A 15,576-nucleotide genomic window follows, 5' to 3' on the forward strand; every position below is an offset into this window, starting at 1 on the left:
ATTGTGGTTGCTCCTGGCATTTCCTTAGTTTCCAACAGACTACATGTAGGATCAATAAATACTGAAAACAAAGTAATTACATTAGGAGTCGCCATACAAGAAATTCCTGACTTTCTCAATAAAATGAGCACCGGTTCAAGTTTCAGAGAAATTAACTTCAGCTCCAAGGCCAATAACACGCACACTCCAGAGCTCCTACAAGCACCATTTCTTAGCTCTAAACCAGAGATACTTTAGTAGTGTATGAAAAGAAAGTAAGAAAAAAAGTTCAACTTAGTAACACAATTTGATCCAAGCAGTGTGTAAAACTGAAATAAAAAACAAAGCAAGCTGGAAATTAGCTGCAGAGCTGGACCTGTAAGGAAAATAGTGTTCAGCCTCCACTAGAAAAGTGGGGACAGAAGCAAGAGACTCTCCCTGACTACAACCAAGTTAAACCATGCTTGCCTCCCATAGCCCATAAAAACCCCTAGAAAGAGCTGTAAAAAATAAAAGTAAATAAAACTACAGTTTTAGTGCTGTAAAAAATAAAACAGGATTGAGGAAGAGGTAAAAAGGGAGAGACCAAGAAGGAGAACAAGAGTATTGCAGATGAGGGGAAAAGAGCAAGAGTAGAATTGCACTATGTGGGTTAGAGGACAGGAGAACACATAGGACAGACAAAAAAGGTAATGCACAGAACAGTGCAGGAAGTGATATGCTGTGATCCTTTACAGGAAAGAAACAAAACCAAATTATGAGCCTCATGACAGGGGCTGCAAATAGCCAAACAGGGTGGGACAGAACACATGAAGAAACCAGAGTCCCTCCAAAATCTTCTCTCCAGAATTCACTCTGGGTAGTACTGTGTGCTTAGACTTTCCTCAACCTGGCTTCACACTGTACATTCTGCACATTGGTCACAGTCAACATTAAACTCCCATTCTCTAGGTCAAAACACAAATATTACTTTCCATCTTCAGCAATATCTTGAACAATCAAGCAACATTTACAAAAAAAAAAAAAGTCAGGTGAAAATAATGCCCTCCAATGTTTTTCCCACTATAAGTCTTAAGTTCAGTGAAGTGGGGGAAGGATGAAAGGAAAGTGATAGGGAAGGGGTGAGGACATGTTCCAATGCCCAGCACTACTCAGTTGATGTTTTCTTATCTCTACCAGCACCTCAAATTCAGCAGACAGCAACAATCCAGAGACAGCTGACACCTGACTGACCGCTGCAAAACGTCCTGGTTTGACATGGGCACTTCTCCATTCATTTCCCACCTTCTCTGGAAACACTGCTCCGGTGCTAAGTGTAGATTATGCACCACCTTGCCAAACAGAGCCTAGGCTATGGCTTGTCAATAATTTCATGTATCACAGTTTGCAGTGTATTGTTCTACAGGACATAGCAAGGCTCTTCAGTTGGCAGCTCTTAACTGACAAAAGAATCCCTTCTCTAGCAGCAAAAAGTGAACTACTCTTCCATGACATCAGGAATCACTGTAATGTCAAAACTGATAAACACCAGGTTCCAATCAGTTTGTGGGCAACACTTCTTGACCCCTCTAATTGCACCTATGTTCCTCCCCTAGCCAGTTCTCTACACAAGGCCTGAAAGCATCTTAGTCTCCACACAAATGCTCACCATGCTGAGTAGGGAGGAAAAAATAAAAGAAAAACCCCAAGCAATCCTGCACAGCCCTTCTTAGCTGCAAGAGGCTGGTTCTTGCTCTAAAGCATTCAATGCTTTTAGTAACTCTGACAACATAGAACATATTTCCTCCATCTTGCCCTGTTAAGCTAATCAATAGTTTTGTATTATACAAGAAATAGAGCTAATTGTCCCTTCCTAACTATTGTAAAATGGTAAATTACTATTTATCTGATAAAGCTGATTTGAGAAAAATATTTCTTGAGGTATCTTCATAGTTACAAAACTCCTGAAAGTTCTGTATTCTGTATTATTGCGATAATGGACATTTTTTTGAGTTAGTCCTGTCAAAACAGATCAAAACAACTGAGTGTGGCAGAGCACAGTGATCATGACACTTCTGACCTCCACCCAGGTATTTCTTCAGCTCTTAAATTAACTTTTGCATACAGAGGGAAAGAGATACAGGAAATTTTGAGGTTACAAGTATGTGAACAGAAACTGACTCACCACAGTCCTTTGCTTGTTGGGCAGGAAGACTCTAACAATAGGCTTCTGTGGAGACTTAGGGTTATTCCGTGACATATCAGCAGGGTTTTGATAAACTGAAAGGGATGAAGGTGCTGCAGAGAGACTAGAGGAGGAGGATGATGCAACTGTGTCTGTTGAAGCTGAACTGGAGACAGAGAAATCAGTTCCATTACCCATGGATTCCAGTAGCTGCTGTTCTCTCTGCTGTAGGGCATCAAGCTTGCTGGTGTACTCTTCATAGGCCTGTGAAGGAACAGCACCTCTTTTAATCATGCAGTAGCCTCAGACAAAACCAGAAATCTAAATTTGGAACAAACGTGCAACAAAACACTTCCTAAACTAATATAAGTTTCCCAGGAATGTGAGCAAAATGGTCTGGTCAAATTTTTCAGGATACAATGAAGAACATCATGTTACACCTTCTGAACCAACAAGTAATGCTTTAATAAATTAAATGAGGAAAAGGATCAAAGAAATCATAAGTTACAGTTTCAAAGCACCTGCACTGAAGACTCTAATTCACAACCATTCAAAAAAAGAACTCTTTAACTAATATTGCCAGCTTCATTGCTGAATTACTGTGCACCAGATAAATTTATCATTCTCTTGAAATGACAGTTAAATACTCCTAATGCAGTAACTAAGAGAAAGGTTAAATCTGGTTTTTATCATCTGTATCTGACACCTCACCAGCTCAGTGTTCACCACCCTTCACCTCTGGCACTGTTCTTTGATACCAAAGAGTACGAAAAACCTTTTTGTTAGAACAACACAGTTTGTCTTGTTTCAAAGCCATCCATAAACATGTAAAAGTGATCCTTCAAAAGTTTTTTAACAACTTTTCAGCATATTTATGTAAAACCTGATTATACAGATCAAATTTCTTAAACAAACACAAAAATTAGTAATATTAAATTTGTCCATTAAGTCATTATTAAACGTTGTCAAGTGTCACATTATTGCCAAGATGTATAAAACAAATACCTAATCAGTATATATTTTTCTTCAAAGTTTGTTACCCACAACTTTGTAACAAGAAAAGCAACCTGGGTTTCATACTACAGAAGCATACCAGTCTTAACTGACATGTTTAGACCTTTACAGAAACAAAGAAACAAAGATCTGTCAAACATGTAAGCAGTTGTGAATGGAATTTTCTACTTTCTCTATAGCAAAACAAAGATATTTTCAAGTATATTTATACAAAAGAAAAACACTTCCTGGTTCTCTTTCTTTAAAATTAGTTATTTTACTTGCTTTCCCACTTTTTTGTTTATAACTGTTGCTAATTAAAGTTACAGGAGAAATGAACTGACCAAAAAGTCTGCAGCATTTACATGTGGAGAAAGAAAAATAAATTGAAAAAACCACCAACATTTAGTAGTGCTGCCACCAGTACTACATTTTATTAGAAATTTATTTCTCCAGCTTAAATGTGCAGTCTCATCTAATCCAAACTGCTCTTGCTGTGTAACAGTGGTTCATCACTCCCTTTTTAAGAAAGCTGAGCATCCTCTGAGGATGGACCTACGTTCAAAGTGTGTCATCATCCTCACACTGTTAACACAGAAAATCATCATTTGGCAGTGAGGCCTAAGAAAGAAAAAGCATTTTAAAGAATGGTGGTGAACATCATAGTCGCAAATTCTAAATTTTATGGGTTCCACTTCTAATAAACATACATTAGTTGCAAGAAACTGAGAACTATTTAATATTTCTTTTAAAAACTGAAGATGCCTAGCATTTCACAAATAGACCCCAAACTCTGAGACTTAAAACCAGAACATTTTCACTCTAACCCAACTGTATTGTTAAAAGTAAATTCAAAGATTACCCAACTATAAATAATGGCATTTTTTAGCTGTACAGTAACACATGTGTCTCTCCTACTTCCAGGATCAACTTTGCATGGAAACTTGAGTAAAAGCTTCATGTGTCAAGAATTATTTTCAGTAAACAAAAATTAGGAAAGATAAACTGTTACCATTTCACCAATACTGTTCTAAATACTTACTTCCCTTTCTCATGAACATTGCAAAATATTATTCCAACACACGCAACATCACATTGCTTCCGGACACTTGTGGGTTTAGTTCCTTCACAAAATTACACACAACTTTCAAAATACTCAATTCTACAATGTTTACACTGGCAGCTTAATCTGTCACTAATGCAAACTCCAAGTCAAATGATTTATCTTAAGAGAATAAACAATGAGTATGGAAAGCTGGGAGCTGCAGCTGGCTTTGGGTTCTACACCATAGATTTCTGCAAAAAGCTCTGTATTTTTTCTGAGAACAAAAGCTCTCAAGTACAATATGGTTATTTGGTGTAATAGCAGAAGATCCCACAGTAAAACAAAGGAACTAGAAATGCATTGCTAGATTTTAAATACATTTTTCTCTTAAAAATATATAATTCTTTTTATCTAAAAGGAGCTACAGTACATGCAGCAGAAACAGAATACTTCCAATAAAATTTCATTTCACAAAGGTTAAGTACTTTGGGGAAACCAAGTTTCATCTGACGATTAGCACCAATACACCTTACAAAGACAACAGCACCAAGTCAAGAATTATTCTATAGAGGTAAATTCAAAGATTGTCACATCAGCAAAGCTGACCCGTGGCAAGTATTTCTAACTAAAAGAAAGATCATGTTGCAGATTCGGCCTGTCTGCTAAACTGACCTGCAGTAGCACAGCCACCTTTGCAGACAGGCATCAACAGCTCCACAAACCTTCAAGTCAGTCAAGGGCGAGCCCTCTGGGTCAACTATGAGGTTGATTTCTGACAGTGTTTTTCAAAAACAATCTAAAATGATTAAAGTTACGTCTGTACAGGATCAACAACATGAAAAATATTAAGACGAATATAAACTAATCATTAATTCAAGGATTTTTAAGGCATTTCAGAAGGAAGAGTTCACGAAATCTAGACTGCAATCCATGCAGTTTACATATTCCCATTAAGAAGTGACTAATGTTCTACATAAAACTTAAATCTTACTTGATAAAGAATCACAAGAGAGAAAAAAAGGGTTGGAAGATATCTGCAGAGGTCATCTCGTCCTAACACATATTTAGCACAGAAATTATTTTTAAGTCCAGTGAGGTTGCTCAGGGCCTTGCCAAAACAAGCTTTGCAAGTCTTGGAAGATGAAGAGCCCACAAGCTCTGGGCAGCCAGTCCCAGAGCTCAAACCCCACACTCACCATGAAGAACTGTCTCTTAGGAAATGAATTTGATGCTCACCAGCTCTGACACTGCCCCTTCCCTGTTTGCTGTGCAGGTCTGGGAAGAGTCTGGTTCACTCTTTAGGCTGAAAGAACTTAGAGATTCCTCCTGAAGCTTCTCTTCCCCACGCTGAACCCCACCCCAAAGCAGCCACACCAGTAATGAGTGGATGGGGGCCTCTTCATGTGCTGCTGCAGCCCAGTGTGCAGTTTGCTGCTGCTGTCATGAGGGTGGGTCACTGACAGCTCAGACTGCTCCCAACGTGGTATGAATTTACAGTTTCATTTCACAAAGTATAGATTTGAAAAGTTGAAAATTAGATAAAAATCAGCACAACTTGTCAATCTACACATAAACCTATGGCTATCAAAAACAGAATAAAAAGTGAATTTTTATCATATTACATATGAGTGTATTTACACATCATATAACAGTCTCATACATGTAAGAACACATTTGAGATTTCAGCTAAGTAAAAGGCATTAAGACCTGATAAGCTGCAAAGTCCAGCTAAAGCATTACAAAATGGCATGTTTATATTCAATGTGCAAACATGCCAAAATACAACTGCTTTCTTATTCTGCTGTATATATTCTGCAGTTTTAACTGTTGTATATACTCAGGAGCAACAGCTTTTAAGTTATTTCTTAAATTTTGTCAACCTACTGACAAAATAAAACTGACCTCAGAAGTCAACAGAATTTGAGAGATGTTACACAGATGTGCCAGAAGAGTTCTGTTGATGAGGACAAAGGATTTTCTCAAAAATACGCAGGGTTTTTTTCTTACATTTCATTTATATTATATTTGAAATTTGTTTTCTTGGGCCATGACCAGGCTATACATTCTAGTAAAACCATCTACGGAAATAAAAAGCAACAAGTTAAGTTCTTTTAATTAATCTGTGAGAAACCCAAGTAGCAAAATACGATTTCTTCTTCTCTCTGCCCCCTACTACACCCCGTTAGAACACCAGTCCAAACTCAAGCAGGTAACTGCTTTTGCCGGGCTCTCTCTCTCTTCCTCCATCAACTTTAGATAATATCCACACACTGCAAGACTCAAAAGCCTAAACTACAGGTTCCTGGTCTTTGAAACTGAGACTGTGTTTCTATTTAAAAAAATGTCTGACCTTTTAGGCTGTTGATCAAATGCAAATCCCACTAAGTTAAATGGGAGCTGAAGATAGACAGTAACATACGTCACGATTTCTTCATTTAGTAAGACTCCTAAATCTGTACTTAGTCTAACTTTAGACACTCCAGTTTTGGTCCAACATATTTGAACAGCATCTGTTCAGAGGCTGGTAAAAACCAATCTGAAATTCCCCCACAGGGCCACCAGGTTTCCCAGTGTCTATATGCAGCGTTAGCGTTTTCCTGGAATCCCACAGTCTGGAACAATCTGAGATTCATCACCAAGATCTATTTTAGACTGTATCTGCATGCTGTTGCAATAAGCATACTTCAGATCAGCGAAGAGGTAATCTTCTTTAATTAACTAATTTGACCTCCTGCATAGATTCTTCAGATATACAGGAATAAAAAATCAAATACTCTCCTGACGTTCAACAGCCAAACTCTCAAAACTGACAACAGCAACACCTCTGAATAAAACACGTCCAGGCAAAGAGAAAGCTAGGAAAAAAATAAAAATCACGGTAGCTGGGGGCAAACATACCTCTACCCCCACAATTCTCATTTTAAATTGCTTCCAAGAGTAGGAGTAAGAAAGAAAATTATTCCTTCAAGACAGCATTACAAAGCTGACCGAGTTATAAAACTTATTTTGATACCACTGTATTCTACCTATTTGCATACTGTTTCATTTTGAGTAGAGCCCAAATTAAAAAAAATCAAACCAAACCAACCCCAAAGGCTTAGTCTTGGACTGTTAACTAAGTAACCAACAGGTCCAGAAGGCAGCCCCACCCCAGACAACTCACATGTGAATGGGCCAATGCTGCTTCAGTTCTCATAGCTAAGTGCTGGTGTCTAATACTGTACACATGACCATGGGGCAAAAAGGACACTCAGGAGTTGGGAAGTTGAAATAGGTAAGGCCTCCCTGAACAGTCATTAGGAGTCTACAAAGGCTAGCAAATCTGATTAAATCATTTAAGCACGATCCCTCCCTTGTACCTTTGAACTGAGTGCTTTTGGCCAGCCTGGGTCTGTGCAACCCATTCCAGTTTGTACACAGCATTTATTAGCAATGTACAGGCCTTTACACTCCTTTCCCTAACCCAGCTTATCCTTTTCAGCACTATTTTGTTGGTAGAGATAAAAGAAATATAAATTTTGATGGATGCCCTAAAGAATACACAACTGCATATTTTAACCATTTTTGCTAAGTCAATCCCAGGCTTTCCCAGTATCATACCAGCAGCCTTCTTTGCAGTAAATATTTCCAATATTTACAATGCTTAGACAAACCCTTAGGAAAAGGGTTTTTCCATGGTGAGTCACAAATGATGTATTTTGGGAAACAGCACTTCAAGGACTGATATAACGCAGTAAGAAATTATGTGGGAAGATGAAAATCATTGATGTTTTCAGCTACTGACATACAGAGTGCTTCCAAAAAGTGTGGCAAAAACTACTGAGATGCTCCTGCAGCTTCTTTACCAGAAGAAAATAAAAATACAATTAATAATATTTCTATATCTACTGAGTCAAGCAGTTATTTCAAATATTTGGAGCATCTCTCCTATGAAGACAGGGTGACAGAGTTTGGGTTCCTCAGCTTGGAGAAGGCTCCAGAGGGACCTTACAGCACCTAAAGGGACCCTACAGGAAAACTGGAGGGGGGCTTTTTACAGGGGCATGTAGTCACAGGCCAAGGGGGAATAGCTTTAAATTGAAAGAGGGCATGTTTATATTAGGTATTAGGAGGAAACTGTGAGGGTGGTGATGCATAGAACAGGTTTCCCAGAGAAACTGAGGACACCCCATCCCTGTTCTAGGCCAGGCTGGATGGGGCTTTGAGCAAGTTGCTCTACTGAAAGGTTCCGAGCCCACAGCAGGAGAGATTGGAACTTGATGATCTTTAGGGTCACTTCCAACCCAAACCATCCCGTGGTCTGACAGTGATTTCCAGGGGTCTGTTTGAGCTGAGGTCACACAGTGAATGGGAGAAGTTAAAAGCCAAGATTACATAAAAAGGAAATTTGGCTACAAGCTATTTTTGGATTTTAATACAGTCATTGCTTACTAGATTTGTTCTTTCTTCCAGACAGAACAAACAGAAATATCTTTCTTACCATCATATTAGAGAATATCAAGATTTCCAAAGCTATCATTAATTATGATGATTAGAAGAAAATTATGTGGTTAATAACAAATATTCTTTTCTTTCTTCAGCACATGTTGTTTCCTCCCCCTGTACCTTAAACATATACTCAGAGAAGTCTCTCTGCAGCTCTGGTCTCCCTCCTGAGCCCTCATTTTCCTGCCCAGGAGGACCAAGACAAGCAACTTGCTGCCCCCCAGCTTCACACTACATTTCCACCAGAGGCTTGCACGCTCTGCTCTACTCTCCCTGCTGCACACTCACCTTCATAAGACCATCACTGAGGAGTGAGGGATCAAGGCAAGGAGATATCCCTAAATCTGAGTATCCCCTCTTGCAGGAATAATTAAATACACGCTGAACTCAACACAGCACAAGTCAATCATTTCCAATATTTACAGAAAAGCATTCCTTTTTCATAGTCAGTTGATGAAACCTGAAATGATGGCTGCAACAACAGCTGTCAGTTTTAAAGTTCTTTTGACGTAACATGCATTGACACCCTCTCCTGAATTGGGGAAAAAAAATCTGAGGGGGGGTGAAAATTTTGTCTTCGCTCTCAGATGAACACAGAAACAAAAGCTTCTATTTCTTGAGCAACTGTAACTAAGGCATAAATTCCTTTTTATTTTTAAATGAGATGTACATTTTATATTCAATGCACAAATAATTTTACTATAACCTTAGAATTCTCAATTTTCAGAATTATTTTCTTGTTGAATTCTTCAGCTTTCTCATAAGCCTCTGCTCCCCTCAACCCCTCCTTTCACTTCTTACTGAAAGGCAATGTTGTCACCAGGTTCAACCACAACTTCACTTGACAGGTCTTCAGAGGCAGCTCCAGCACAGGCCAGGAGCCAATGCACAAAGTGCTGCAAGTTCTGTGAACACGAGCAGATAGTCAGAAGTGTAGTAAATTAAAGATGTAAAGCCAGGCAGGAGTACAAAAGAACCAAACAAAACCCATGATGCTGAAACTCTGCACACTGGAAGATGGACGGATAGCTGTCAAACTGGTCAGAAGAATAAAAATAGCCATGGTTGTGCAGGAAGCATTACAATAAAACTAGATGTTTACAACTAGTGAAAGGCAATATGGGTTAAAGCAGAACTGTTCATTAGCAAACGCTTACCTAACATTTAGTTTTGGCTAATTTCAACTTTTGCTAAAAGAAGACAACATGTTTGCTGATAGCAACCTCAAGAGGTGATCAAGAGGCACAATCTGCTCTCTTAAGGAGTCCCTAAGAGTCAGTCAGGTTTTATGGAAGATGCAAAGAGGTCAGAGCAGCAGAAGGATTTCAAAATCAGCATCAATACAGGCTGAGGAATGAAGGGATTGAGGGCAACCCTGCAGAACAGGTACTGGTGAATGGGAAGTTGGACAAGAGCTGTCAACAGCTGGCCACGAGTTGGCACTCACAGCCCAGAAAACCAACCATATCTTGGGCTGTATCAAAAGCAGGGTGGCCAGCTGGTCAAGGGAGGTGATGCCCCTCTTGTGATGCCCACTGGAGTGCTGCATGCAGCTCTGGGCTCCCAGCGTAAGGACATTGACCTGCTGGAGAGGGTACAAAGGAAGGCGACAAAGATGATGAGAGGACTGGAGCACCTCTCCTTTGAAGACAGGCTGAGAGAGCTGGGGTTGTTCAGCCTGTAATAGTTAAAGAGCCTTTTGATATTTAAAACAATCTATCAGAAAGATGGGGACAGACTTTTTAGCAGGGCCTGCTGTTACAGGACAAGGCCTGATGGTTTTAAACTAGAAGAGGGTAGATCCAGACTAGACATGAGGAAGACAACTTTTATGATGAGGATGGTAAAGCACCGGCACAGGTTGTCCAGAGATGTGGTGGATTCTCCATCCCTGGAAATGTTCAAGGCCAGACTGGATGGGGCTCTGAGCAACCTAATCTAGTTGAAGATGCCCCTGCTCATTTCAGGAGGGGTTAAACTGGATGACCTTTAAAGATTCTTTCCAACCCGACCCATTCTGTGAATGTAAGGCAACCAAGGGAAGGGTAATGCAGTTCAAGTAACACACTAGCAAAATTATCCATACACATTCTGAGTAAAAGCAGGACTGTATTACAGCCAGAAACAAGTTTTTTGCAAAGCAATAAAAACAGAAATACCAGAAGATGATAGACACAGTCAAAGTTCCATTACCTTTCCACCCAAGTGTTCTGGTGAGAGTACCAAATCTACACCAAGACCAAGACACAGACTACAGGGAAGAGCTTAAGGGGAAAGAGGAGCCCTCCACAGAGGTCTGTGACGACACTCAGATCCAACACCACACACTAACTCTGTACACGGGACATTTGCTATTTCTAACACATCAGACATACATCTTTTTATTTATATCAAAAATACTATGTTTCTTAGTTCTGAATTTCCTAGAGGCAAACATGTTCTTTCACACTTTATCACACTACATCCAAAACTTTTTACATAGAACTTTGTCTTTCTATGCTCCAACCAGATTTTTTCTGTCCCTTTCTCTGACAAGTGATGGAATACAGGAAGTCAAAACATGAGCTCTAGCAGTGACAGGTTAGATTCAGATAAATTGCTGCCAAGTAAATGCTGAGAACACAAAGCAAGCCCTGTCTTGACCAAACCAAAATGTGGCAAAGGCACAGAAAGGACACACTAGACAACTGCTGCTGGATTGAAGTCCAAGTCAAAGGTAATCTTGCTTCTAACTGTATCTAGCACCCAGTAAGAGATTTCTTCCTTTTTTTTTTTTTCCTTCTTTCACACTTCAGTTCTACCACAGGAAGTCTACACACTAAACAAATTACAGGTCTGCAGCATTTAATTCTGTTCACCTTGATAAATGCATCTGAGGATGATCTAATCTATGCTAGTGACCATCCAAATAAAAAGTTCCTTTCCTCTCTCACACCATCTTCTAGTCCTTGGCTCACAGCTACAAACTTTTTCCTTTCCCTAATCTTAACCGCAGTTTTGGGGCTTCACTGTGATCAGGTTTAAACTACTACCTGGATAGTCAAGTAATCCAACAAAATCAGGATATTTTCCTTACAGGTTAGTGGCTGTAGTAGTGGCTTAGAACTGCAAATGCCTGCCCAAAGGAAGCGGAGGAACCGCATAGCAAAGAGCTGAGAAGAACAAGCTTTTTATTTAACCACGGTGGGCCTTTCCACAGGACTGTCTCATGGGATAACAGCTGCAAAAGCACAGTGTCAGCCCCCTTCACCTTCCTCCCAATAGCTTGTGGCTCCCTATGCAGTACCAGCACTGCTTTCCCCAAAATGTGCTCATGATCCAGTGGCACTCACTGCAGCTGCAGAACACTGCTCTGCCTCATGGGCTGCCCTACCACACTGAGGAGCCAGAGATGGAGCTTCATCTCAGTGGCACACGGACTCACTGAACTTGCAAATCTGCTTTCAGCTTCATGATTTGTGGTCACCAACTATTTCAGACTTACTCTTCATGCTGTCATAATCATTTCCCAATACCTACTTATGACTGCACATGCTCTTTTCCCTACCAATGACCTACAGAACAAACACAGAGCTTCCAGGTTTTAGCTCCAATAAAAGCAAGTGACAAATAGCCGTGATGAACTAACAACTTCCCTACCTTAAATCCAGACTTTGTATAGACTAAGTTAATTATTATTGCAGTTTGGTACACAATCTAATAAAACCCACTTGCATGTGGCAATAATAAATCCAGACATATGGAATGAACCAGTCCTTGTGAAAAGAGAGGTGTGCTTAAATACAGCAGAGTGGATAAAACAGTGATAGCACTGATTCAATATTCCCATTTTACATTAGCAATAAGTGAAGCAACCACCGAGGGCCTCATTTGACCTTCACTGTTAAGGACGTAATGTCAACATTTGTATAATCAACCTAGTGCCCTGCTCTGGCATATTAAGATAAAGGCAGAAGTACCTCAAATAATGAGATCTTTATTTTTAATTACCCAGTACCTTAAGGCAGCAATTACAAATAAAAGGACTACAAAAGAAATCTGGTTGACCTCCAGTTATTTCAATACTTGAGAGAAGCACGAAAAGGGCAGATTTGAAGCACATCATGCCCGTTCAATTCCTAACAGAGGTAACTTTTGAATGCAGCTCTTTAAGTTCTTAATGGTTCTATGTCAATACAACTGTATCAGTCTGGAGTGATGAAAGAAACAGACACTGAATTTGTAGTTAGTTTGTAAATTAAAAATGTCTTAAAAATTTTACCCCACCCCGCAATTTTATGTATTTCTGCAAGAAGTCTCCTTCTACTAATGCAGTTTTTTGGATTATACATGATCATTTTTCAAAGACAAAAAAAGGGAAGTCAAATGCTTTAAAGGCAAAGTTAGTCTTGCAAAATGTTTTTGTGTGTATATATTAGCTTTTAACAGAGCATGCCCTTCTCTGTTATAAACATATTCTTCTCTCCCCAGGCCCCTACCAAGAGGCTTGACATTTTTGTTGCACCAACATTATTACACCATGCCACTGATCCTCCCCTACTGAATCCCAGGAATCCCCTACAGTTCCTTTCCACCTCTTAGAAGACAGTTCAGTTTGTAATGCAGAAGGAGAATATTCCCTTTTACAACAGGTATTCTCAGTTTTAACCTCAGACACTTCACATAAGATTAAGATAACACAACATTAATCTAACCACATTTGTTTGAATGTAAACTTACCTCTAAATATATTGATGGTGGGTTATGCTCTCCTCCAAATTTGTCTAGCAGTGCTTCTATATGTTCTTGTGTCAATTTAATCATCTGTTTGATGTTCCACACCTAGAACAGAAAATTAAAATTTTTAATCATCAAAGGAAGCCTACAGAACCTGTCCTAGAACAAAACAAGAATCTCTCAATATTTAGTAAGAGAAGTCCATAATAAAATTTTTAATTATCCATAAATGAGTGCAAAAGGCTATCCTGTTTATCCAGTGATGGTAACAGTTTGCTTCTGAAATAAACAGAAAAAAATTATATTTGGTTTTAAAATTCAGGACCCATTGAATAAACAACTTCTAAGAACAGCTTGCTTTTCTTGTTAATCAATCATACTGAGTATTTCCTTGCAAGACTTTGCAAACCAACTTCTCCAGTACTACAAAATATAGTGAAGGAGTTCTTCTATTAAACCTACTATTGTGTTAAACCTACTGACTATTGTGTTAATACTCACAACCCAAAACCTAGAGTTCTATTTACATGATAACAGAATGTCTTGATTTTACAGACCATCTTCTATGTCTCAGCTTCCATATTCAGTCTACCCTGCAAGCTACAGACCTTGGGCATGACCTCAAAAATTACCTCCTGTGCACAGAGACGACCTACATCATTGTACTGTGAAACCACTCATGTTGCTACTCATTCTTCACACCTGGAAAGAGATCACTTTAGGTCTTGGACACTATTGTAGGTGAACAGTATTACAAATCTGAATTTATACCTAAAAAAGGCAGCAAAGCACAAAACTGAACCTTAAAGCAATAATGCTACACTGATGTAAGATGCAAGTCCAAGCAAAATCAGAAATTTATAGCAGAGGACGAGGGAGGAGGAGAGGAGAATTGCTCCTTCGTACATATTGTTATTCAGAAAAAATTATTCAAGCGAGTTTTTAGAGCCAGGATGCTCTAAAAAGCATCCCAGGGTGCTTCTTCCAAAGACAGTTTAGAGATTCCTGTTAACTTTTCCAGTTCATCTCTTTTCTGCTTCATGGATTATAATACATAATACATAGTCTCAAGATCAGGTCTTGATGTACAAATTGTGACAACCTCCCTTTGCAAAAAAACCCCTGCCAATAATTTCATATTCTGAAGTAGGCACCAATAATAAGATGCAATCCAAGATGGATCAAAACAAGTTTTAATATGTAAATTGAGAAGTTCACAAACAAATCTAAAATACTGGACTTGCACTTTGCACATCACCTTATTTACCCATTTTATTTCTGGATATCAGTTATCTGCCAGCAATTTCCTGAACTAAACTAACGATTGATTCATTTCTAGCCCAATTTTTGGAACAGATACCAGAACAAAGACTTCATCAAGAAGCTGCAGTTGTGCAAAAATAGTTTGCTCAGGAAGAAGCAAACCAAACTACAAAGAGTGAGAGTGGGGGGATACGAAAGAATGTGCTACTCAAGTATTCTGTATGTAAATTCCCCTGAGGCAATGGTGGGAGTCAAACTTGCTTCTCAGCTAGCAAGCATTTATCAGTGAACCTAGGACTGCCAACCAGCAGCAAAGAGAAGGTTTTCTGCATTTGGTTAGTTTTTCCAAAGATGGCAAGGACTAGTTGTATGCTTGGTGAAAAGAATAAGCATGAATCAACACCAGATTGATTGACCTGTTCAATATAGGGCTCGGGATGTTTGTTTACCATTGGTAACATGCTGTTAACCTGGGCTGCATGTACTGAGAATTCCTGGCAATCTTAGGAATTATCTCAGGATTACTTTCAGAAATAGGTTTATTAGTACTTAAGAAAATGTCTATTATTTGGTTATTCTGGCAATTTTACCCAGAAAAGGTTTTCCTCATCAAAGTGAACAATTTACTACACTTAACTGCCTGGCAATGAGGAAGGTGAAGAGGGAAGATTCTTACTGACAAAGCAACACAGAATGGCAGAAGGATTTGAGATTGGAAGGGAACTCTTTACATCATCCAGTCCAAGTTCCTCCTCAAGGAGGATGCCCAGGACCATGTCCAGTTGGTTTTTGAGTATCTCCAAGGATGGAGAGCCCACAGCCTCCGTAAGGCTGTGCCAGTGCTCAGTCATCCTCACAGTAAAAACGTTCCCTGATATTCAGAAGGAACTTCTTGTGTTTCCTTTTGTGTCCACTGCCTCTGGTCCTGTCA

At 39.2% G+C, this 15,576-nt stretch overlaps 1 protein-coding gene across 1 annotated transcript in view; it reads right to left on the minus strand.

The window, feature by feature from the left end:
* BRAF (B-Raf proto-oncogene, serine/threonine kinase) overlaps nt 1-15,576 on the minus strand; it is an 83,069-nt gene that overhangs the window by 53,491 nt on the left and 14,002 nt on the right. The window contains exons 2-3 of the mRNA XM_063395571.1: nt 13,386-13,487; nt 2,144-2,407 (exon numbers count right to left, since the gene is read on the minus strand). Coding sequence (XP_063251641.1) covers nt 2,144-2,407; nt 13,386-13,487 — 366 coding nt within the window. The remainder of the gene's footprint in view (nt 1-2,143; nt 2,408-13,385; nt 13,488-15,576) is intronic.

The sequence above is a fragment of the Prinia subflava genome, chromosome 4, assembly GCF_021018805.1.
Source record: "Prinia subflava isolate CZ2003 ecotype Zambia chromosome 4, Cam_Psub_1.2, whole genome shotgun sequence".
Lineage (NCBI taxonomy): Eukaryota > Metazoa > Chordata > Aves > Passeriformes > Cisticolidae > Prinia > Prinia subflava.